The 26518-nt window shown below is 39.9% G+C and overlaps 1 protein-coding gene across 3 annotated transcripts in view; it reads right to left on the bottom strand.

Moving 5' to 3' along the window:
* Sema2b (Semaphorin 2b) overlaps positions 1–25824 on the bottom strand; it is a 62553-nt gene extending 36729 nt beyond the window's left edge. For all 3 annotated transcript variants that reach the window (XR_001916075.2, XR_016270176.1, XM_018012816.2), the window contains exons 1-2: positions 25484–25824; positions 5143–5823 (exon numbers count right to left, since the gene is read on the bottom strand). Coding sequence is in view for 1 of the 3 variants with exons in the window: in XM_018012816.2 (XP_017868305.2) it covers positions 5143–5317 (175 nt within the window). In the remaining 2 variants the exon portion in view is untranslated. The remainder of the gene's footprint in view (positions 1–5142; positions 5824–25483) is intronic.
* Positions 25825–26518: the final 694 nt, after the last annotated feature.

Here is a 26518-nt window from a genome sequence, read left to right as displayed (position 1 = left end):
TATTATCTGTAGAACTAGAATTCATATCAGTGCTCTCTCTTTCTGTCTCGCTCTCTCTTGTTAAGCTCCCAAAATTCCTTTGCTCTTCTTCTGCCCAGCTGATTTCCGCTTACACTATACACCACACACACACACAAATAACAATCCCAAAATACACTGCTCAAAAAACGTGCATAATAAAATTTAGTGGCTGAAACATTTTTGGTTTAATTAATTTGTAGTCATTAACTGGAGCCGCCTTCAAATGCGTGGCGACAAGCCCAGCACTCCTGCTGTGTGTTGTCGTTTTGTTAGTAGGTGTCAATACATGCAAACACACACACACACACATCAGCGAAGATAAAGTGAGTGGGAGAGCGAGAAAGATAGAGCAAGAGTATGTATTACAAGCGCTGCGGTGCACCAAAATGTATGCCACATGTGATGCTAAGCAGCATACACAAGTATGTGTGTGTGTATGCATATGTGTGTGCCTAAGTCTGTGTGTGTGTATGTATGAAGATATATTACATTTTGCGGCCAACGCATCTGTGGTTCTGCGCGCCTCTATGAATGTGTGTGTATTTGTGTGTGTGTGTGTGGAGCTGACAAGCATTTGTACTTGTGGCTTTCGACTGTTTGGCCAAAACGTTGAGACATAAGTTGAATTATGGCATTTGCCACTTGCCGAACGCCGAGTGCAGAGGCAGAAGCAGAGGCAGAATCAGTAGCAGAAGCAGCAGCTGCATCTACAGCCACTGCTACGGCCACAGCTCCAACTACAGCTGCAGCTGCCTAATGAACTTGTTAGGCGCCACGCAGCTGATACCCTACAGAATTTGGGTCAACAATGCTGTAAATTATGGCTTTAACCGAATTTGGGGCGTGTCGAGCAAGCCAAAGCGCTTACACCAAGCTATTTTTGGCTAAATCTCGTAAAAATGAGCAACAGGCCCGGCCGAGTCGCTGCTTCGTTTGTATTGATTTCTATGTGATCCGTCCGTCGTCAGCTTTTTTGTCAGCTTTTGTTAAATTTCTGTTGCCTACTTTAAGGCGCAGCCCATAAATTCCCTCTGTGTGTGTGTGCGTGTGTGTGTGTGTGTGTGTGTGTGCACATCAGCAAATACCTGACTCGAGATTATTTGTCGTTTCGTGTTGTTGTTTATTTTGATGTGGGCTCCACCTGCGTGTGTGTATGTGTGCGTGTGTGTGTTAGCATTTTGCCTTGGCTTTGCCCTGAAATTGTTTTTCCGCACATCAACTTTATTATGCCTTAATAATTGATGCTGCGGCTGAGGCTGTGGCTGAGGCTGCGACTGAGGCCAGGGCTCAGCTTGGCGTAGCTCCATCAATTCAATTGCTGATAAATTTCTGTTACTGCCTGACTAGATAGACCATGGCCCCACTGCCATACTGCTGCTTAATTGTGAGGCCAGCGCTCAGTCGCCGTTGGCCGGGTAAATTAGCCAGCTAGTCGCAGTTAGTCTGCCCACATAGTTACCTGGCGCCGAAGTTTGTTGGCCAAAGTTTCGGGCGCTTTGGCCTTTGTAAAGTGGGCAGCGCTAAATGCCCCAAATTCTTTAAGTTTACAAGCAAAACATTTGTGCGCAGTTTTCATTTTCTTGCCCTGCTCTTCGCTTTTTATTTTTATTTCTTTTGGGCTTGCGTGCGTGCCCGAAATGAGGCAAGTTTTTTTTTTTTCTATTTTTCTCTTTTCTTCTTTTTTTTAGGCTTTTTTTTTTTGTGTATTTTTACACCCTTTTTCGGCAGCATTTTCTTTTCTTACCAGCTGTTGTTGTTGTTGCATTTTGAGCTTTTTTCTATTTACGCAACGGCCGCAAGTTTGGCCTGGCATTCGGTTTGCCGGCCATGGCCAGCGGGCAGGCGGGGCAGCCCCTGCTAATATTCGCCATTAAACTTTTGCTTGTTTTTCTTTAATTAACAACACAAACATCTGATATGCTACTTTCTACTTTGCTTTCGCTATTCGCCTTTATTTTTGTCGGCTTTTTATTTTTATTTTTATTTTGGTTTTTTTCCTCCCCCATTTTCTTGTGTTTTTTGTTGCTTACTTTAGCCATTGCATACCTTTATTAAGTTTCGTGTTATTTTTACTCCTTTTGCGGGTCCCGGCAAAAACTTTGGTGCTTAAAATTTGTACCATCGCCGCTCTCCATTATGCTGGCCAAGGCAAAGGGTTAGACCCAACACGCCCCCGCCCCCTACTCCTACGGCTCTGTTTACATAACGTCCGCGCCCACAAAAACCACCTTGAAATGATGGCGCTTTGTCTTTGATTTGATTGCATTAATTGTTTAAATGGCTGCGGTTTGCTCGGTTTCGATAAGGTCTTTGCACCCGGCTCTTTGAGCGGGCTAAATCTTTAATGCATTGTGCAAACAGCTTCATGGATTAAATGCTCATAATGGAGAATTCCATTAGACTTAATAAGCAGAATGCAAATGCTTTAAAAAGCTCAACTCAAAATATTTAGTTAATATTATTTATAAAGTGTATTTAGCAAAATTTTCGATTAGCGCTTGATTGAAGCTAAATTTTGTTTAGGGCATGCAAATTAATTATGTTTAGCCATTCTCGGAACTTGGCCAACTTTTTTAATACATTAAACAAAAATACAAATATTTGCCGGCCTAAAATAATTAGTTCTGTGGAGCGTGGGTCAGTCTGTTGTGGATATAGATCTGGGAGATTCTTGCTCTGGTTTATGCTTATACCTTGTTATAATTGATTAAAAATAATTTGTAAATCAATGAGCTCGAGTCTGCTTAATTGACAAATGCTTTAAAACTAGGCCTTCTATGTTGGACTTGACTCCACGAGCTCCTGCTCAAGACTGACTGACCCAGCGCTGTCTCAATTCCGATGATCGTAAGTGTATCGCACTAACACACACATACCCACACACTCCCGTCAGGCGCCAATCATATGCTACCATTTCACATAGAGAGGCTCAGCCAGAAGAAGAGAATCAGATCAAGCTCTCTGCTTTACTTCGTTGACTACGTTCGTTGAAATGAGAGGCAACCGAACCGACTTCTAGAGATTCGAGCAGACGAGCCGATGGCCTCGTCACGAAAAACTTACACATACAGCACTCTCAGTTTGATGAGAGCTATATGGCTTGCCTAATATTAAATTAAATTAAATTCTAAATATTCAAAATACATTATTACATAAATATAAATAAATCAACATTGTCGAAAATATTATTCAATATTTTTATATATGTTTTAAAATATGCTTTCCTAAACAACAAATACTTATTGAATATATAAAAATTATATTTTAATATCATTCTATTAATTTTTCATTTTTTATTTTTTAAACTAATTTTTAATTATTATTATACACACAAAATATTAGGAAAAATAAAAAAAATTTAGAATAAAATATTATACTTTTTTTAATTGTTAATATATTTTCTTTATTTATTTATTTTTATTTTTTTTAATTTTTATTCACTCCCACAAACATCACCCAACACATGCTTCAGAGAAATAAATATGAAAGCACACAGCATGCAATTAGACCGCATTAATTTGGCAAACAGAGAGCGCTGCATATAAATGGGAATATGAATGCAGTTATAGTTCATAATTTGAATTAAATATTTTGCAACATATTTTGTTATTGCGCTGTGCCAACAACGAGGCCCCAGAGCGCTGGGAACACAGCTGCGAGCGAGACTAACAGCAATTATGTTAGAGCAGGGGGCGGAGGAGCTGAAACTAGATGGTCAGCGGAAAAAAATCCTCATGTGTGTGTGTGTGTGTGGCAGCAAACATGCCGCAACTGTCATAATGCCACATGAGTGTTAACATAAAAATTAAAAACTTTTTGGCGCGCACAACTTTTTATTTACTGCATGGCAAATGAACTAAGCGACAAAGCAGCTGCCGCAGGAGCACGAACAGCAGCAGGAGCAGCAGCTGCAGCAAACTTTTGCAGCGCACTGTAAACGAATGGCGGATAGCTGGCGGACAGTGTTTATTGTGTGGGTAAATTAAAGCGGATTACTTAATGCGAGCTGCATTTTTGATGCACCTCTGTGTAATGCTCATGTTTGATTTACCTAAATGACTTTTAATTATTCAGCAGTCAAATGTGGGCCACACACACACACACACGCAGAGGCGTTGAGTGGATTATTGGGCTGCAAATCTGGCTGGGCATAAGCCCACTTTAAGTCTATAAAAACAGCACTTGAAAACTAATTAAACACTAATAGCAAACAACAAAAAGCTGCGCAAAGGCAGTTCAAGTGGCGGAAATGCCAGCGAGTCGGACAGCAGCAGCAGCAGCAGCAGCAGCAGCCTGCAATTAAATCAAACAAAACAAAAGTACAAAAGTAAAAAAAAAAAATGAAGGAAAATAGAAAGAAAAGCTGCGCAAAACTTTTTAATTTCGCTCCAAGCCAAGCCAACAAGGGCTGAGAGCTGAGGAAACACAGGCTGCTGGGCGCGAATGAGTCTATAAGTTGGAGTCGATTGCGAGGCAGCCGGGCAGCGTCTTGCCGGGGAAATAAAACAATGATGGCCAAACAAAAGCAATACGAGCTAAGCACGAGTATCGGGTGCCAAATGGCCAAATGGCCAAATGGCCAAATGGCGAAAGGATAACAGACGGCGGAAGTGAAACGAAATGGCAAATCAATGGATGGCTGCGACAGCAGACGTGGGACGACCCCCAACCCCTGCAACGCCGCGCCCAACAACAATAGCAAATCCGCTTAAAGTCAAAATTATTCCTTAACCAAAAAAAAAAAAAAAAGGAAAACTCTGAAGAAAAGAAAGCCAAACGGAACGAACCCTTGTGCATATGTACAAAACTGGCTAAGCGGCTGTTGTGTTGGCCAAAAGTTCTGGCCGAAACGCGGCGGCTGTTTAAGCCCTAAGCTGTTGACTTATTTACCAGGCTTCGATTTGCTTTCGCTTTGGCCGCCCATTGTTGTGCCCCGATTTGTTGCCACGGCTTAGCTGCTCAACAATTTTCGCTTAGCCAGATTGCGTGAAACAGATAAGCGCAGCGCCGCACTTCGCAGTAGATAAATTAACAGAACGAAAAACACTCACTTAAACCTGAAGCAACAATATCTATGTACGTGTGTGTATGTATAAAATAGAAGGACAGGGCTGGGCTTACCTTTGTGATGCCGCAGGTGATGGCCAACAGCTGCTGCTGCGCCCGTGCAACACGGCGGCTCGTAATATAAATTCCAAGTGTTCTCATAATCCGCCCGAGCGTAATCCACATAAATTATTTGGGCGGCAAGCGCGAGCAGCCAACCGCCGAGCAGGCTCTGCCGCAAGCTGGCCATCTTGCTGGTCCTCGCTTTCGATGGCTATAAACTAAAGCGACGGCACTCCTCAGACACGCGCGCACACACACACACAGAGAGAGATCAGAGGCAACAGCTGGTATTCTCGCTCAACGACAACAACAACAACAAAAACGATGCGAGCACACGATGTGGAGCATTGAGCCAGGGAGCACCGACTGATCTCGACTAGATTCGAATTGTTTGAATGTATTCACATGTTCGCCGCGATGAGCGCGAATTCCGAATCGGATCACAAATGCGAGCGTGTTCCGCGTGCGTATGTGTGTGGACGTATGTATGTGTATGTGTTTGTGTGTATGGGTGAAGGACGAACGCACGGCACGAGCTGCGAATACGAACTGAGTGGCCAAAGCACGAGGAACTGTGTTAAATAAACACACACCACGACGACAGCGACGACAGCGACGACGGCGACGATGACGATGAGTCGACACGAACTGATGCACGACTCGGTCTCAGCTCAGTTCGGCTATGCTAGACACCTGTAAAGAGAGAGAGAAAGAGAGAGAGAGAGCGTGAGTGATTGCGCATGCGCGTGTCGTAAAATATCCCTGTATATTTCCCAGTTTTGTTTATGTTTACGAGCCGTGCGCCAAGTGTATTGAACTCATTTAGAGCAGCGCTCGGCTTGCAACGTGCAACGTGCAACGTGCAATGGGCAATGGGCAACGTGCAATGTGCAACGCTATGCGCTCTACAACAATAACAACGCCAAATGCAATCCACACACATTTTCAAGGGTAACTGCAGACACATTGAAACTGAAGTGCGGCGGCTGCTGCTGCTGCTGACACCCCCGCAGCTGCAGAGAGACGGGGAGACGAGTCGAGGCGAGACGAGACTGTTGCCAGTTGAGCAGACAGGCCGGGAGTTTGGTGGACATGGCAGACAGGAACCGTTAGCAGCCCAGCCCAGCCCAGACGCTAACTTCCAGCCCAAACCGGAGCCAGACACAGTTGCACTTAAAGCATTTTCGTGCATTATTATTTATGCATATGCTTGTAATTGCAGTAGAAATACTTTCTGTGTGTGTGTGTGTGTGTGTGCCCAGACTCTAGCTAAATGCTTTTTTTTCACATTTTTTTTTTTCTCTGCTTTCTTTGCATTGCGGCTTTGCGTGCTGCCTTCTACAAATTTCAGCACATTTTCAATGCTGCATTTGTGTAGGCTGTAAAAAAAAAAAAAAAGAAAAAACAACAAAAAGGTTCTCTTAAGGCCAGACATAAGTCACTCAGACAGTCACGCAGACGGCCCAAGCTGCAGGGCAGACACTCAGAGACAATTAGACGCTAGCCAACAGAAGCTTTCTATCCCGCTCTATCACTCTATCTGTGTGTGTGTGTGTGTGTGTGTGTGTGTGTGTGTGTGTGTGCGTGGGTTTGAGCACTTGAAGTATAAGTTGGAAATAATTTTATTCTAAAAGTATGTGCAAAGAATTTTTAGTCGATAACTATAATTGTGGCTTAGTTAATATTTAATGAAGACAATCGAGAAATTAAAATACAAAAGTTCAAATAAAAATAAAAATTTTTCTAAAAACTTATAAGCCTAATTTTTTGTATAAATGGATTCAATAAAAAAATATTTCATATTATTATTTTTTTCTCGTTTTCATTTAAAAACTTAATATAATACAAACTTAATATTCATTAAATATTTCATATGAATTTTTATTCTGGTTTGCTTTTACAAATTTAAAATATTTAAAAGGTAAGCCAAATTATTTCTAGAAAATTTTTAAATAATTTTTATTTCTCTGCGAATACGATTAGAAAAAGATAATAAACAAAAATTATATTTAATCAAATTAAATGTGACATATTATTTTATTGAATGTTATTTAAATAATATTTTTAATTATAATTGTTCTTTATATCACAATGTTTTTTTCGAAAAAAAAAAAAATAAAAATAAAAATCAATTAATACATTTTTAGTAGGATTATATACAACAAACAAGTATAAAAATAAAATTAAATAAATTAAATATTTATTAAATTAAATTTTACTGCCAAAATTTGTTTCCTAATCATATTTAAAATATTTTAATTGTTAATATTAAAAAATTAATTAACAAATTAAATACTTGTATATATTTATGTGAACTTGAGCAATAAGAATTATGGTTTAAAAAAAGCTTCAACAAAATCTTCACCATTTTTTCTTTCGTCTGAAGAAAGAATTCAAAATTCATGCATATTATCATTTGAAGCACTTTAAAATCGACATTATTTTTAGCAGTGTAATAACTATCAGACAGTCCAACAAGTTTCAGCATACTTTTGCTATTTATGGCGCGCTTGGACTTGACTTTGGCATCCAGATCAGACGGAGTCCAATAACAACAAACTGTCTGTTCAGCTGACCGCAAGTTAACAAAGTTTTGCCATTTGGCTTTTCTGCATTTTGGCTTAAATTTTGTGCATTGGAATTTTTAACCCTCTCTATTTCTCACCCCATCTCCCTCTTCTGTGTATCTTTGGAAAGGCCAAGACAATTTGCGGCTGCTTTGTGCGACAGCAGCGAAAAGCATAAGGCTTTAATTTGTGTGGCATCAAGACGAGTGGCCCAGACATTTGCTGTGCGCCAGGCAGCCAGCCAGCACATTCGTGTGGCATGCGGCATGCGGCATGCGGCTCACCCGCACCTGTCCTGTGCACTGGAGCGCACAAAAACAAGCTCAACAATTGCCTTATAAATGCCCTCAAACTTGGACTCAAACGGAATGAGTTTTTGGGCAGCAGTGGAAAAAACTTTGATTAATGTGCGCTTAAAGAGCCGGCAAATACGTGAAAGCAGGCACTGCACAAGGAAAAACAAGGACACAACTTTTCATAACTTTAGCACACAGACAAAACAGGAGTAGGAGCAGGAGTAGAAGCAGGAGCAGGACAGGCAGACTGGCAGTAGACCGCGTGCAGCCGGCGGCTTCTTAGCCAAAGCGCAACAAAAACTTATGCAATCAAGGCAAAGGCGTACAGGAGGCGGCTACAACAGCATAAAACAGGGCCAGGACCAAGGCTGTTGGCACTGCAGCAGTTTCAAGGCGCCGCACAACAATGTCAGCGACGGGCAGCCGAAGGAATCACAGCGAAAAAGCGTTAAAAAATGAATTGTAAAACAAACAGCAAACAAACGAGCAACATTCGCTAAGGGCACGCCCACACACACACACACACAGGCACAGGCACAACATGCTGCTAGCAGGCAGCCACAAAGTAGCCAGCGACCCGCAGCGACCCGGGACCAGCAAACGAGGTCTGCTCCAGGCGGGCGATATCTGCAACGTCAAAGTCAGCAGACCGGTTCAAGCTCACCCGCAGCTACCATCTCTCTCTGCCCCTCTCTCTCTCTCTCACTCTATCTCATACTCCTGCTCAGCCTCAGCGGCATCCAGAGCCACACGCCCGCGCCCGCGCTGGTTAATAGAAAATGTAATTCGATGCATTTAATGTTGGCAATGCCAAACGCTGCAGGTTGCCCTCGAGTCGCAGCCGAGGGTATGCGACGAGCCCGATACCCAGGTTCAGGTTCAGGTTGAGCTTCGCCTCCTGCTTTTTTATGAGTTTGCATTTGGCTGCTATTCATCCAGCGCCATCGACGTCGTCGTCGCCGTCATCGTCGTCATCGTCGTCATCGTCGTTGACGTTGTTGTGTTTGAGTTGCTTACCTAATCCTTGCAAACAAGTTAAAAACGTTGTAAAACAAACAACAAACAAAACGAAATGAGTGGCAACTGACGCTGACGCTGACGCCGATGCCGACGCTGGCGTTGGCGTTGGCCTCGACTGTGGGGCTGCGCACGGCTGGCATGGCTCTCAGATGAGCTGCCCACCCAGCGCTAAGGGTAATCAGGAAATTAGGAGCGAGCAAAAAATGCTGCATACTTTTCGGGGACGAACGCTTCAGCAAATACAGCAAAAAGACCTAGAGATGATTAGAGATGGGCTAAGTTGGAATATATATGTGAATATATATTAGAGAACTGTCTATAACAGTTATTGATCTTGATCTTTGTATAACAGAGAGGGTATAACAGAGATATAATAACAGAGGGCATAACATAGCAGAGACCATAGCTCAGAGAGCCTAACAGAGAGTACAGTATGTATTTTTCAGAAAGACAGTGTAGTTCTTCAACGAAGCCGTTTACATAGAGGAAAATACATTAATATAAAATACCAGCATATGAGATGAAATCTGGGATGAGTTTAAAATATTTTTGACTTATCAGCCATGTTTATTTTTTTTTTAATAAATGTTTATTAATTATTAACCTACTGATACATTGACTAATTAAAATACTAGTTTTTTCCACCACTTTATAAAAATTACCTGCAAATGCATAATCAATTTTCGTAATTTTACAAAATTCAGTCATTGCATACATCTTCTTCGCGAAGCTCTACATATGGTAAGCAAATAGTCAGCTTCCAACTATCCAACTATTCAAACTAAAAATAATGCTGTTCACACGCTCACATCTCTAATTTGGTTATTGGCTTTTTTTCTAGACCGTTAAAAACAGTTTCGATGTTCCTGGTTGGAAATTGTCAGTCGTAAAGCCAGACGCATTGGGCAAATGGAAACGATTTTGACTGACATCGAGTGCCATGAGAAATACAAACAATCATCAGGCAGCCAGGCAGTCAGGCGGGCATGCACCACTCCTGCCCCGCCCCTCGACAGTGCCCACCCTCATTTTGGTAACCTCAGCAACCTGCGCCGCGTGCCACAGCAATGACAAGCGGCGCGGCAGCGCTAATAGAAATTAAACGAAAGTGCTGCACGACTGATGGCTGCTGCTAGAGGAGTGGGCGGAGGAGGAGGAGGCGAGTGTGTGGGCTGGCTGGAGTGAGTGTACCTGGGTGGTTGCCAGCCAACTGCAAATTCGAGCCACCCTGCAGCGAGCGTGTGAAGGTCGAGCTGGAACGAAGTGCAGCACCAGCAGCAGCAGGAGCAGGAGTGGGCGCAGGAGCAGCAGGAGTGGGCGCAGGAGCAGCGAAGGGCGCACATTTCGCTTTCATTTCGTTTGCTGGTTGTTTTTTCTTATTTCGGTACTATTTACATTTGCTTTTATTAATCATAAAAAATGCTGAAATAGTCGAAATTGGCAAACGGCGAACGGCAAACGGCAGGACGCGGCTTTGGCTCCTTTGGATCCTTTGGCTGCTTGGTTATGCCGCACGGGAACGTGCACGAAAGCGCAATTTGATTTTAATGGCGGCAAAATGTTGAATGTTCGTCGCACAGCTCAGCCAGGGAAACAGACAGACGGACACATGGACAGAAACAGGCAGACAGACAGACAGACAGACAGACAAACGGGCAGGACAATCAGACAGACTAGCAAAGCAAACACGCAGACAAACTGATTGTTGTTTCATTTCTCTTATTTTTTTTCGTTTAATACTCGTTCAGTTTGGATAAAGAGGCATATTGGGTTTTTGGCTGGCCTATTGCAGCTAGAAGCTTAAAATTATATCTGTATATACTGATGTTTTATATACAGAGATAGAGATATTTTGTAGTGTATAAATGAATATGCATATATGTAATTGCTATTGGGGGCGTGGTTGCTCAACACTATTAAAGCTACATAGTACATAATTATCTCGCAAAGAGCTGAAATGATCAGATGCCTCTTAAAAGCTTTAAAAATCTGAAGAATTGTTTAGCATTTGCAATATCTTGGAATTTGGAATATAATTTCATATATAGCATACTCAGATATATTATATATAATATATCTACAGTCGAGTCCTGATAATTTGAAAGGGCAAGAAGGCAAGCATTAACAAGTCAGTTAGGCTCAACTCTAACGCATTTTTTATGCGCTGCTCCTGCTGCTGCTCCGGCTCCTGCTGCTGCTCCTGCTCCTGCTGCTGTTGCTGTTGCTGTTGCTGTCTTTCCATGCAATCAGGCGCCATTTGTTGACGTTTGTCTGTGTTGGTGTTTGTTAATCTGCCTGCTGCATGCTGCATGCGTACGTGAGTGCGTCTAGGTGTGAGTGTTAGCAAGTGCATGGCTCACACACACACACATACGCAGTGACACACGAATACATGCAGGCGCACTTAGCTAAGCCGCCTGCTCCATTTTGCATGCCCCGGGCATTTGATTGCTTATGAGTGTGAGTGTGTGTGTGTCTGTGTGTGTTTGTGTCCTGCGTTCATTTCATTTGTTTGTTTGCTTGTTTGCATTCAATGCATGTGCGTGCGCGTAGGCGCACGGCCACTCGTCACTGTCATTAATGTCATTGTTGTTGCCTCCGCCGCGCCGTGTCAGTGTCACCAGCAAAGTCAAAGGCGGTGGGAGTGGCAGTGGCAGTGGCAATGGCATTGGCAATGACCGGCCACAGCAGTGCGTTCCATAGCATATTTTAAATATTTAAATGGAATACCTGCCGCGCAGGCCTTTAATTAAACGGGTCCCAGCCCCAGCGAACAGCCCCCTAAAGCGAGGCCTTACTTTATTGATGAGCTGCCATTTAATCAACTAATAATTGGAGACGTCTTCAAGCAAGCACGCACAATTGTCATTTGGGGCAACACACACACACATACACAAATATACATACAAATATATATGTATGTATGTGCATTTGGTTATCCATTATGTAAGCCCTGCAACATTCCGAAAATTTATAGCCGCTGCGCGATCTTTGATAAGAGGCGCAACAACACTTTGTGCACTGCAAGGCTGCTGATAGAAGGAAGCGGCGCGGCACGCATGCTATGCTATGTAAATCCACGTTAACAGACGTTTCACTGTACACAATCGGCGAACGATTGCGTTGGCCCCAGGGGCGACGGCGATGCTGCTGCTACTCCTGCTGCTGCTTTTGTTGCTGCTGATGTTTGCAGAAAGTCAACGACAAGTCACATTGGGCTACGGCCATAGCGAGCCATGGCCACCCTTCGACAAGGACGTCGCGACGTCTGGTCGGGCGTGTGCCACTGATAAGGGTCGCCCGAGTCCATGGACGGGCGGTTCACTCAGTGCAATGTTGCATGGGATTTACTCTAGTTTATTTGTTAATGGTTTATTTATTAATTCCTGCGGATTATCACGTCAGACAAGCCATCACAACAACAACAACAACAACACAACGGCGAGATACAGCACGGCAATGGACAAAGGACAGAGCGAACTGCGAACGGAAACGAGCGACCGCACACGGAAACGCATATGGCAGGCACTCAGGGTGTGCGAGTGTGTGTGTGTATATATGTGTGTGTGTGGAGTGCATTGTTGGCTGCGATAACGTTTATCGCCCAACGGGAATTTGTTGCTAATAGCCAATGCAACATGCTCTAATCTTTAAGCCCGGCTTGTGGGGGGCGGGGGTGGGCATGAGAGGGTGTGGCCAAAGTTTGTGCAAATTGAAAATTTGTGTTCGCCTTGAAATCATGCATTAATAATGCTCAAATACTAAATAGTTTAGCTCGCACACACACACACACACGCACACACATGCAAAGTGCCAGGAACATGCGTACACAATTTCCTAAATCCTCTGCAAGTCATGGCGGAACGTGGGTAGAAACCGCCCGGAAATTTGAAATTTTGTGCAAGCTGAAGAAACTCCTTCATGCCAAGGACTCGACTCCGCATCCAGCTCCCAGCTTCAGCTTCAGCTTCAGCTGTTGCCTGGAGTGCGTTTGACAGCACGCATGTCGTTGTCAATGTCTACAGCGAAGTGGTGTTCAGGCGTGTGTGAACTTCCGCACATGCACACACACACACACAAACACACTCACAAAAATCTTGCAGCAGTCACTGTGAAAATCTTTCAAATATAAGCAATTAGTATATAAATTTTGCCAGCAAATATTGCCAAGGGGCGAATTCGGCTGCTGCTTGGCATTCATGGACATCAACCCGACACTTTTGTAGCTGGCCGAAAACCTTTTAAAGTATTCAATAACAGTGAAACTCAAGCCTCGCTTCTCGCTCCTCGCTCCTCGCTCCTCGTTCACTTTGCGCGGTTTGCGCTGATGGACATGCCAGCAAATTGAATTTCTCACGCCTCACTATACAAACATACATATATATACAAATACATATACAAATACATATAGATCGGCCTGAAAATTTGTAATTTTGAGTTAAATTTGAGCAAGATACAAATGCAGAGAGAAGCAGGGTATAAAAATGCCAAGAGACTTTGCCGGGTCGGCTGACAGGGCGTATCCCTTGCCCCTTGCTCACACCAATCAAATAAAAACAGAAGCAAAATGAATATATATACATCGAAATATTTCGAGTCAAGTTTCTCATTTAACTTGGCAGCGAGTCCCCATTAAGGGAATCGAATTTCATTGAGCTAAAAGTATTTTGCATTTTGTTTATTTTATTTGCTTAAATTATTTATATATATGCCATTTATTTTTATGCTGGCATTAATAATTAGCACGTTCATTCCCTTCAAATAAACACAAGTATAAATAAATAATCGAGCTAAATATGTTATCTAACTGCTTTGATGCTTACGTCATTTGAATCAGGTTTAGGTCAAAGGGTCAATGTGGGAAAATTGCGAATGGAAAATGTATGACTGAGTGATAAATGTGGGATTTTAGGAAAGATAATAGATCTAACTTAGCAATAGCTATCATCTGTTAAAAATAAGTTTATATCAGAAACTATATCAGCTTAAAAATTTAAATGGAAATAAAAAAGAAAAAATACCATAAAATAAAAAGTTGTATTTTTTTTTTAGATATTGTCTTAGCTTGGAGACCCAGCTCTTAAATCAAGCAGCTGAGCTGCTTCAGTTTAATCATACATTCTATTTCTCTGCCAGAATAATGCTAAACTCTGTTTGAATTCTGGTTCTTCCAGAATATTTTTACCTATATCAACAATTGCAGCTGCTAAATGCCAATTCAGTATTTTTTACTTATCCTTTATAAAGTGAAGAGTCTGCACATCAAATAATCGCAGTTTAGTATATCTCTACATATATATCAAAAATATCGACCGTATGGCAGCTGCATATCTTGGCTGCTTATCTAATTAATTTCCGCCCAAATTCAATAAGCGCAAAACAATTGTAATTAACAACAACTGCTCAGACACCCCCTCTGGCACCCCTGCCCCTACCAGCTGCTTGGCAACCCCCCTCGCAACATCAAAGGCAATTCCGTGTGCAAATAGCCAAGGTTAACCCACTATATTGGCAAATAAAGCCACTTAGCCTTCTGAATATTCCGCAGCCTCCTCTGCCCCAGCTACAAAATTTGTGTCAAACAAAATTGAATGTCAATTTCTATATATACATACACATGCATAGATATAAATACATATGTATATTTGTGGCATGAATTTGACATTGAAATTTGCATATGCCATCAATGCTTACATTTTTGTTTTGCTTTTCATATACGTGTTTGTACGTATGTATGTATGGATGTGTTTGTGTTTTTTGTGCATGTGCACAATTTTTACACGTGTGGGGGGCACGGTGGATACTAGAGGGCGGCTATGCCGACAGGGGCGTGGCGCATTTCGTTTGAAGTGTGCCAGCATGGCGCTTAGCTGCTGATAATCCTTTTTAAATAAATTTGTTGGCACAAATCGTTATGCCGCCCGGAGGCGGTGGCACGCACCTTTTCACTCGCTCTATAGGTGTGTGTGTGCGTGTGTGTGTATGTGTGCAACCCCCTTTAGCCGTATTTGGCATTTGTGAGAGGTGCGTTTGCCGCCTGCGGCTCGTTGCGTTTTTCTCTGTTTGCTAAGCATGTTAATACACAGGAAATTAAACACTTATGCGGAAGTCATTGAAAAGCATTGCACACACATAGAGAGAGAGAGAGAGAGAGAGAGAGAGAGAGACAGACAGACACACACGACATGGAGCACAATTTCAAAGTGCCTGCGCATTCAATTATGCTCAGGGACAAAAACAAAATAAACTTAAAAGGCCAGAGTAAACATAAACATAGGCGACTTTGGCTCATCCTGTATTAGCTAGAAGTCTCAATAGACTGTAATTACTAGAATTTGAGACAGGAATTACTCCACATAAAAATCTATGTAAAATCTGAAGTCATTGCTCAAGTTGATTTATAATTTTAACTGTGAGGTAATCGTACATATATATATATATATATTTTTTTATATCTTTTATCTATTACTTTTTGTTACAACATGCAAATTTTTATATACATTATATATCTATAACAGACTAGCTGAAGTATAAACTTCAATCATATCGTGCCAAACGTGCCTATCAGACTAAAACTGGACAAGTGAAAAAAAAAAACTTACATTGTAATCGTTAGTAAGTTTTACTACAAAAAATTTTTTTAGACACAGCTGCATATATTAAATTAAAAAAATATAAATAAATTTTAAAAAATTAAAAAAAAATCATATAGCACATTTCCGTGCTATAGTTTAAATCGAATATAGTTGTGTAACATAAATGTAAAATAAAAATATCTTATATATATTTTTTACATTAGCCATTTTTATTTATGTATTATAAATATTCAAGATTTTTGTGTATTACATATTTTAATAATTTTATTCTTAAATTTATTTTATAAATAAACAAACTGTGTATATACATTATTAAACACAAGTATAATATTATTTATATACACAATAATTGTTGAAGGCATTACAAATAAATGCAACAATTTTCACTTTTTGATTTCTTTTATGTAAATTTAAGGAATAATTAATCTAGAGCCAAACATCAGTCATATCAAAAATATACTTAATATATATACATAAATATATCAACTAAAACAAATAAGATGAATAAAAGACATTAATATCCCAAGAAATAGCGGTCCATGGGGAACATCTTAATCATATAACACTCATCTATACATTTCGTATTGCTATGAAATTCTAATAAATTATGCAAAGCCGCAGAAGCTACCGCAGGCTATTTATTACAGGGTATAAGCAGCAGGCAGGCAGTAATGAGTAGACAATATCCCACAGTCATGTTTCGTAAAGTCGATTATTATGTGGATGTACAACTTGTTGGGAACGATGATGAGGATAATGCTGAAGTTGACGCGACCCAACGACGAGCGCACAAGAAGCTCTTTAATTGTACATGAGTGTGCGGTAAGTGTGTGTGTGTGAGTGTGTGCCTCGCATTAGCACAGTTAAATGAGTGCAGCAACCAGTCAGCCAGCCTGTCGAGCAGTCGAGGCAGGCACTCCAGGCACCCAGCCAAACGTAATCCCGAATAAAAACGCACTAACCGAAACAAAAACCCACAGTCCGTGGAGAAATTCATTTAGTTTGCACTAACACGCTGTCAACAAAGGGCAGCGGGTCTGCCAGGGAGGGGGTGGGTGGTGCCAGAGCTACGGGAATACAAGATTTTCCGGGCGGGGGCTAAAAGGGTTGCTTTTTCGAGGGAGTTGGGCAACATTCGTCGAGGAACTTAAGCGATTTTGCATTTCATTACGTTTTTGTTTGGCGCAGACATATCTACGAGTGTGTGTGTAGGTGTGTGTGTGTGTATGGGCGTGCCTTTGTGTGTGTTTATTTTGGTGGCAGACCGACAAGGACGCTGGAGTTGGCGACGAGTTTTGGAGCTGCTATAGAATTGAGCGTTGTAGATAAACAAAATACATAATCCAAAGACGCTCACACAATAATGGCGAAAAGGGGTTCAAGCGTTTGATGCTCCAACGTGCCAGACGAAGTTGAAGTTGTTGTTGTTGTCGTTGGCAAGAAAAAAAAGTAAAGAAAGCAACGGCTTCAAGGTACTTAAATGCTTTGCCGGCGCAGTGTAGCGCAAAATGAGGCGCAATCGGCACGGATTGACCCCAACGGAGATTGCGTGTTTGCGCTGTTATGAGATAATTGCTTTAAGCAACAACAACAGCAACAACAACATTTGTTGGGGGCGTGTTCGATGATTGACGCGCTGCCAAACAAACTTAATGAAAAGCATAAATATTTAAGCCGCCGTGAAAGTGCCCGAGCCAATAAAGGTCCGCGGAGCTAATCCAAATAACCAACACAAAGTTTGAACTTTGAATTGAAGTGTAAGAGAAGTGTAAGGGTCCCCCATTACACTTTTAAGTTCTCTTTGCTCAACTAATTAGACCAAAATATAGAGGAAATTGCTTTGAAATTGACATCTAATTAAATTCGATATAAATTTTTGGAAATGCTTTGCCATTTCCTATTTTACTGTCATTTTATTTCAATTTGAATTTATTTTTAATCAATCGCCAAAACTATCAACTGTGTTTAAGGACTCGCTTTGCATTCATTCAGTTGCATTGGTAGCTAATGAAATTTAACACGAAATAATTGCAAGTTCATTACATTGGCCAAATTCAATTAAACAATAAACGTAATCAATCACTTAATTAATTTGAGCCATTTACTGTTTCGCTCTTAACTTCAACAGAGTTTGGCAATCGAGACCCATTACAACAAATTTGCATTGAAATTGATATTGAAATTCAGTTGATATATGTATGTATTTGAATTTGAGCTAGAATTACACAGCTTAGCTCTTGACTCAAATTATGGAATTTATATGAAAAAAATTAAATAAAAATTTAAGTACTTTAAATAAAGTTTTGTTGCTCAAAGCTATGTGATAAAAATATTTGAAAAGCTTTGAAAAAATTCAAATGATATTTCATTTGAATCGTAGATATTAATGGTTATTTATTTGCTTGATAGAGATTATAATTATTTAATATTTTTATTATATATTATAATTTAATATCTATATATTAATTTATTTAATTTATATATTAATTATTTTAATTTATTTAATTATTTTGTTATTTATTTAATTTTATTTATTTATTATTTATAGTTATATATTATATATTATAATTATAATTATTATTATAAGATATATTTATTTATTTATTTTTTATTAATATAATTTAAAAAGGACCTTGAAAAAACGTTTCGGCTTTCCTATTCTTGCAGCTTGAGTAATATAAATGATTTTTAAAATAATCTTTCGACAATATTTCTTAATTTTGATTTTTAAATAATTTTGCTTATCTTGCATCTGAGTTCACATGAGTCTTCCAATAAAAATATTTGAGAAATATTTTTAGTACTGATCAAATATATATAGCAAACTGTTCAGAAAATTCTGAGTAAGCTTAATAATCACTTTGGGTACGAAACTGTTCTTATGTCTGTCTATTCTGCCTTAGATTTTACTTAGGTGAAGAAAACCAAACGGAAGAGCAGCTTCACTAATTTCTTTTCGCTCAATTTTAGTATTTTTTATGAATATCAATAATATCATAGCTCCCATATAAATTTAAAATTGTTTCTACATCTCGATTAATAAATGTGTGCTGCTCACACTCTGAGAAAAAAGTTAGAGAGCAACCAATCGCATCGGTTCGTCAACGAATTCGTTTGAGATTGGCTCGCTTTGGTTATTCTCAGAGTTGAGCTAAGATAGGTAAAAAGTCGTTTGCGTTTGTATTGGTATGTGTGCGAGCGCTGTGTTCGCTCAACACATCGAGAGCGTATGTGCATTGAGCGTGTGCATGTGTATGTGTGTGCGAAGATCGTTTGTATTGACTTCTGAGACATTTGCTTACCTACTGACTCGCATTGTGGGATCGTCAATCGTTCGTTAAACTCAACTCATATAGAAAACGAGAAACCGAAGACAGAGAAGAGAGTGACTGAGTATGATTTTTTTGTTTGCTTATTTTCGCCAGCAGAATTTAATAAGCTAAGCAATTTAGTCATTTCTTAATTAAGGATTTTTATCCCTTATATAAATATATAAAAACAGCATTATACATATTTTTAAAATATTCCATAAGCTTAGTATTAAATTAAAAACTATCAAACCTAATTGCACTTGATTTTGCCAATGCATTTCTTTGCTTGCCACATTCTGTGGCACAGCGCAAAACAAATGCCAAAGGAGGCAAATCATTTAATTCAGAAAGTTTTCCGCTAAACGGAATTCGCCTATCTCTAAATAGTAAGCAGTACTTCCTAGCGGCAGCAAATCTCTGCCTTCCAAATAGAGAAATGCTCGTAATGCTAAGCCATTGGGATCAGCCATGGAACAAGCCTCTTCAATTGTGCTGGCTCATTAAGCCCTAAATGGCGATATTAGAGCGATTTACATTAGCTGCGCTTTAAAATCACAAAAACACAGGCAGGCAGAGAGGCAGAGAGGGAGAGAGAGGGCAAGAGAGGGTGAGCGAGGGGGCACAGACATCAACATCGATTAAATTGCACAACAGAATGAAGCAATAAACTTTTAGAGGGCCAAGCGCCAAGCCAATAGTCGAGCACAAACACAGCCACGGAGCACTGCGTGTGTGCTCTGGGAAAATCTGTAATGCCAGTCAACTTTTACAAGTGTATGCGTGTGTGTGCGAGTTTGCGGATGTGTGTGTGTGTGTGCGTAAAAGCGGGTTAAACGTGTGCGCTTCAAATGACCAAGCGACGTTTAGCAGCCGATAAAGTCATTCAATGTTGGCAGCCACAGCCACAGAACAGCACGTGAATGCCCTCTCTCTCTCTCCCTCTCTCTCTCTCGCTCTCGCTCTCCCTCTTTCTCTCTGTGGAGCTGACCTTAGTGGCTGGCACATTGGCTCGCTCCATATGTGTGTGTGTGTGCTGCTCATTTTACGCTTTTGTGATAAAGTAATCAGTTGATGTTATTTGACAAAGGCGAAGATAAATCGATAGATTGCCTGCCGCTGTCTTGTCACTGACCAGCCATAAGAAGGGAAACGCTTATTGATTATATACATGCATATATGCTATTGATTTTATATTGGCCATATATCATATAGGTAAACATCAAGCATACGCAGTGTGGGCACACACATAAATTCAACTGCATCGCTGCCAATTGCAATTCATATATAGATATTTTATTTACCTGCAGACAGCAAATGCAAATAAATCAAATCAAACAGAATTTAATGTCAAAACAAAAATCAAATAGTTGGCCAAAACGAGGAAGAGACAGAGAGACAGTGAGAGCGAGCGAGAGAGAGAGTGAGGCGAGCTGCCACGCAAATAGTCTAGACAGTGGACTGGACATGGCCAATAAAGAAAATGGGAAAATAACCGTAGATGTATATATATATATACATATATGTATATGTATATGTGTGTATATATAAAAATTAACAATGGCGACGACACGGCAGCCACAGAGTGCGAAAAAAGGCATAGCAGGACATCAACTCGGCTCAGCTCAGCTCAGCTCAGTGCAGCTCGACAGACGTTGACGGAAATAGAAAAAAAAAAAAACAAAAAAAAAAAGTAAAAAATGAAATGAAATGTTAAAACCTGCGTCTGTCTGAGCTAAACCACTCGCAAAACTGAATGAACCGACTGCAGGACGGACGGCGGGACGGACGGACAGCGAATGCGAATGGAAATCGAAAAATTCTAAGCAAATAACGTGGCAAAAGAGACAAACAGAGAACGAATGTGCCCGCAAAATGAAAGCAAAACAAAGTTCGAGCTGGCGAAAATGGACTCGGTTTCAGGTTATTTGGACGCTTGACCACAGTTGGATCTGCATGTGCGAACTGTCTGTGTGTGTGTGTCGAGTGTGTGTCGTGTGTGTGTGTGTGTGTGTGTGCAGTGAAATAAAAACGCAACAGAGCGCAATCATCATTATCGTTAAAAGAGGCGCTTACAAAAGTAGACAAATTGCCACTTTAGAGGCCAGAGGCAAAGCAGCTGAGACAGAGCCGACGGCAGCGGCAAAGGCAGCGGAAGTTGCCGGCTACATCGCGTATGAACAACGGGCGAGGCGTCTATAATGACCTCTGGGCAAATGTGGCAACAAAGAAGCAGCTAACACACACAAGCACAGTCACACACACACACACACACACACAGACACACTTACGTTTAAAACCAAAATGGCGCACATTAGAGACCGCAGCAACGCACAGCCAAGTGTGTGCGATGCCAGCTAACCCAAAAAAAAAAAAAAACCTAGAAAGCACTGTGCAACATCAGGAATACCGGCAACAGCAACACAAAATGCTTATAATCAACTGCTTGCCACAAAGGTCAATTTCGGCCAGGAGTAGCAAAAGCAAAGCAAAAGCAAAAGCAAAATAATAAAATAACAAAGCGAGATTTTAGCAGCAAAAGTCAGTAAGCTGGGGCCTAGCTAGGACAGTTGGCTCATAAAAAAGGCATAGGCCAGCACTTTTAGGCTTAATTATAGACACGCACACACACGCACACCCGCACTCACACACGTCTGTGGGGCCAGACTAGCCCAAATGAGCGATTATGTGTCGAGCGTTGCCAGCGAATTCAATGTGTTTCTTTTTTTTCCCCTTTCCTTTCTGGTCAATTCACAGCCAGCTAAACACTTGCCGAGCTTGTTGCTAGCCTTTTTGCTACACTGGCCTCAAAAGGGTATTTTGATTTTGAAGTGATGATATATGATACTATTATTATTATAAATGTCTGGTTGACCTTTATAGATGAGCATTTTTGTTGTATATTTTAGTTAACTCTTGAGCAAAGTTTATGTTTCATTATGAGGTACATCATTAGTTTATAATGCAGCATCGACTTAACAAAATATATAAACTATTTCTATTTCTAAATTTGTTATCTTTCATTCCAAGCAATTTTCTCAACCATTTCATATTTTCCGATTCATAGAGACTAGCGGTCTATCTATAATAAATTTTAAGCTTCTTTTCTAAATTTATGTATTTAAAAAAATGTTAATATATATATATTTTAGATATATATCAATAAGAATATATATATAATCTATATATTTTTTATATATCTCTTAGATAAATTAAAGTAATAACATATCTATATCATTATCTATACACATCTACATTTATCTATATAACATATCATATCTATCTCTCTATCTCTCATATGCACATCTAACAATATTTACTTCCCCTACCCACTTAAAGGGTATCTAAACTTCGCCTTTAGCTTACGCCTCTTGATTTTCGCTTTTATTTCTTTTATTTGGGCAGCTGCTCATGCAATGGCGACAGCAATTATTGTTACAATTAAAAAACCATTAGGCGTAATTTCGTATTTCTCTTTTGATATTGGGAGGCAGCAAAAAAAAAAAAAAAAACAAAAAAAAAGGACACGGCATTTCCTGTAAACGCAATGAAAACATTAACGTGGCCAGAAAGTGGAATCGATAAGACTAGAGCCAGAGTTAGCTTATTATAGTTAAACTATTTCGAGGCAATACAACTGTGAATCGTATATAGTATGTATGATTGTTTTGATTAACAACCGTTACAACAGCGCAGGGCAAATTTAAGCTCAGAGGGTTGAGGATACTATGCAGATATGTCAATACATGCTAGCTGTAGTAGAGAGAGCTGACTTTTCGAAGATAATTGCAATTTAAAAGCAATTAATTTTGAATGTTTTTTCCTAAAATTTTGATTTAGTTTAACAGTTGAAGTAATAAAAATATTTTATTTTATAAAAATAAAACTTCAAACTGAATTATTAAATTGATTTATTGAAGCAGATTTAATATAAAAAAAATTATTTGATTTATTTATAAAAGCATTCTGATAAGAGAAAAAGTAAGTCATGTAAAACTTATTGACTTTCAGTAACTAAACCTTGTTGGTTTAGTTACCTGTGTAATCAGTAATAGAAAAGAACGTAAGAGATATATGAAAAATCCATTATTATCGGATTACTAATTTATATTATTTATTTAAGCAGAGAAACACGCCCATCTATAACTGCGTAACACATTTAGTTATAATATTAGAACAAACTCATCCCAAGTCTATAAATTATCATATACATATATCTAAATACATTTATATATACATAATATATACACACACATGTCGAGCATACAAAAGCACTTTGTCATACTCTCAACAATAGAGAATTGGTCGATTCTCCTAAATCAAATATGCAAGAATAATAAAGTAATTGCTTCATTCGTTTAATGATCAGCAAATGTCTTTGTTGGCCCGCTCCGCGCTCAATAATTGAATGTGAAGTTATTATTATAAGCGGTAATCGTGGCCAATTTGCTGAAGCTACGAATTGAAGCAATTCCCCTGCTGCTCTCGTACAATATTCATTCCCTACTCTATACTCTACGAATGGGGGATATATTCAATTTGTCATGGATTGTGCAATATGTAAAGGGAGATTTTATTTAACTTGTATAGTAAAAAGATTTTAGTATTTTTGATAAAAAAAGGAAAAAAAAAACTATTTTTTTATCATATATATTTAGAATACCAAAAATTTTACAAGACTATTCAATACACGAAAATTGAATATTCAAATAAATTATAAAACTATTAAATATTGTTTATAAAGTTCAAATCTAACTGATTTAATAAATAATTTGAAATATTTTTGTTTATTTTTTATTATTAATTATAAACGAAAATCCTTAAAAGAAAATTAAAAAATAGAAAAAATTAAAATAAAATTAAAAATAATAATTATAAAATCTTCTCATAGCTATAAAATAATTGAAACTTTAATATATTATAAATTAAATAAAATGATCTACATAATTTATAGTAAATAAAATTATTTCAAGCATCCTAAAAATATCTTTATAAATAGTACAATAAATAGATTTCACAAGCCAACTCAAGACTATATAATATTCACTTTGTCTACTATAAATTACATTATTATTACAATTATAAGCAAATGTTTATTACTCAAGACAATATGTATATAATACTGTTTCATTATCCAATTTCCTTAGAGTATCAAAAACCTAGCCATGTTCTACGTATTCTCTAGCTTCGACCCGCACATGTATGCCAAGAGCATAAGGGTTTCGTCCATCAGAAATATTCTCTCTTTCTATAAGGTAAAATAAAGGCAGTTGCTTATTTATGCAAATAACTTTGCCCTATTATCGCACAATTACAACAATTTGAGTAGAATTTAGCAAGACTTTAGCTGCAGAGAATATTGAATTGGCGTATGCTTCGAGCACGCTCTCGAGGCCAACTGACATGCAACATGGCCAAAACACGGTGATTGGCAGCTGCTGTCGCAATTGGGCGCCAAAAGCAGACCAGGAGCCAGCTTTGAGATTGCTGCATTAGTTGCTTTGTTTAACTATTTTTCAGTTTTACAAGATTTTTGCGCGCTGCATGTGATTTTTTTCCCTTCTTTTTTTTAATTTTATTTTTTTTTTTAATTTCGCTTGTTTTTTTTTTTTTTTATTTTAGTTCTTTTGAGCTGTGCCGCTGTCGCAGTTGTTGCCGCATATTTTCTTTTCATAATGACCAAAAACAGACGACGCAGCTTGAAATGCTTTTGAAGTTCGTGCGGGAAGGGCAAGATAAAATGACCTCGGCATGCGATGCCGCTGCCTCTGCCTCTGTCTCTGCCTCTGCCTCTGCCTCTACTTCTGCCTCTACTCTGCCTTAGCCCGGTTTTTTGTCTGGCTTGCATTTTAGCCGTTTTCTTTGTTGTTGCTGCCACCAGGTGCTGGCCCGCTGGCTGCTTGCAGATTATGCAGTTTTTATTCTTACTTCCACTTTGCTCTTTATTTGACTTTATTTTATTTGTTTCTTGTGCATTTGGCCAGCTCTTTTCGCGTTGCTAAGTGGCAATAACAATTTGGATTTATGCATAGACAATTTATGACTTTTTCATTTCAATAGAGAGACAGAAAGAGAGAGAGATAGAGAGAGTGAGAGCGCAAACATGCAATTGGCATTTATGTGCAATTAGCATGAGAAGCGCTGCGATCGAGAGACTCATGAAAAGTGTTTTTCAACAAAGGCTGGCCCAGAGCTGGTCCAACTGGTCAGCGCGGCCAAATGCAAAACGACTACCAAGTTCATGAAATGGCGAACGGGGCTATAAAAGCGGCCAAAATGCAAACAGGTACCTCGACTCGATTCGATTCCACGCCAGACGACTCAACTCGACTCGACTCGAGCATCGAGTAGTGAACGGCTTCAGAACGGGCTGAGCCGTTTGAGCAGCAACTGACGCTGCAAGTTGCAACAACCACAACAGCAACTGCAACAAAAAAATACTTCACAAGGGACAAACAGAATTTCAGGTTGTGGCACACACATTAACATATACATACATACATAAACCTATACACACACACATATATATATGTATATTTATTTGGGCATATTGCTGATATATTCACCTTGCTTTCGTGTGTTTGCCAATTCACAATTTTACAGTTCACAATTGACGCTGTCTTTGTCAACTAATTTCGCCTTCTTTTGCTATATTCATGCACTAAACACAAACTTTTTTTTTTGTATTATTATTTTATTACTTTTTTGGTTGCTGTTAGCTTCACATGTTTTTCTTTCAGCTTTTGCACACCTTCACTTCAGGTAGTTCAGATTGTTTATGTCTCAGAGTTCGATACGAGTTTATTCTGGTTTCTATGCTTCGATTCTCTCACTCAACGAATGCGCGTCACATGCAACATGTACCGTTCAAAACGCGTTTGTAGCACAAACTGAAACTGTTTCTGGTTTCTGCTAATGTCGCTGTCGCTGCCTCAGTCTGAGTCTCTGCCTCTGTCTCAGCCTCTGCTGGCGCTGGCAGTTTCGTGCGCTCGGCTTGGCGTTCGTTCTCTCGCCCTCGGCTGGCTTCGCCAAAAACCAGTATTTTTTGTTGCTCTTGCCCAAGCTTCTAGCATTCACGCTCGCAGCTGGCAACGCTGCCCCTGTTACTGGGTACACTAGCCGGCATCTGGCTTAACATTTGTTTACGTTGCGGCGCGCAGGCGTCGGTCTCCCGCCGGCTGTTAACAGCAGTCGAGCGCGGTTGCGGCATGTTGCTGCCTGTTGTTGGCTGCAGCGCCAACATGCAATTGGCACTGGCCAATCAAAGACTGTGTCCATTCGCTGCTGCACTGCAGCACTTCACTGGGAGCGCTGCCTCGGCCTCTAGTTGTTCCTCTGCCTGCGGGCACGGCTTGAGTCATATTCATTGCTCTACTCAATTAGCACAGTTCTCCAGTCGCTTTCACACGACCACTCTCAGTTTCACAGCCAAAAACACATAAATCTGCCGCACAGCCCATAAATCCTTGAGCCAGAAACCACGCACTGTCAGCCCAACACACACACAGGCGAAGGCCTAGACGAGGGTCTGCGAGTGCCAAGGGCCACAGCTAAATTGGAAAACAAGAGCAACCGACGAATGACTAGCTCAAACTTCAGCT

The sequence above is a fragment of the Drosophila arizonae genome, chromosome 5, assembly GCF_054131065.1.
Source record: "Drosophila arizonae isolate 15081-1271.41 chromosome 5, UAZ_ARI_1.0, whole genome shotgun sequence".
Taxonomy (NCBI): domain Eukaryota; kingdom Metazoa; phylum Arthropoda; class Insecta; order Diptera; family Drosophilidae; genus Drosophila; species Drosophila arizonae.
This window is presented reverse-complemented; position numbering and strand designations above follow the sequence as displayed.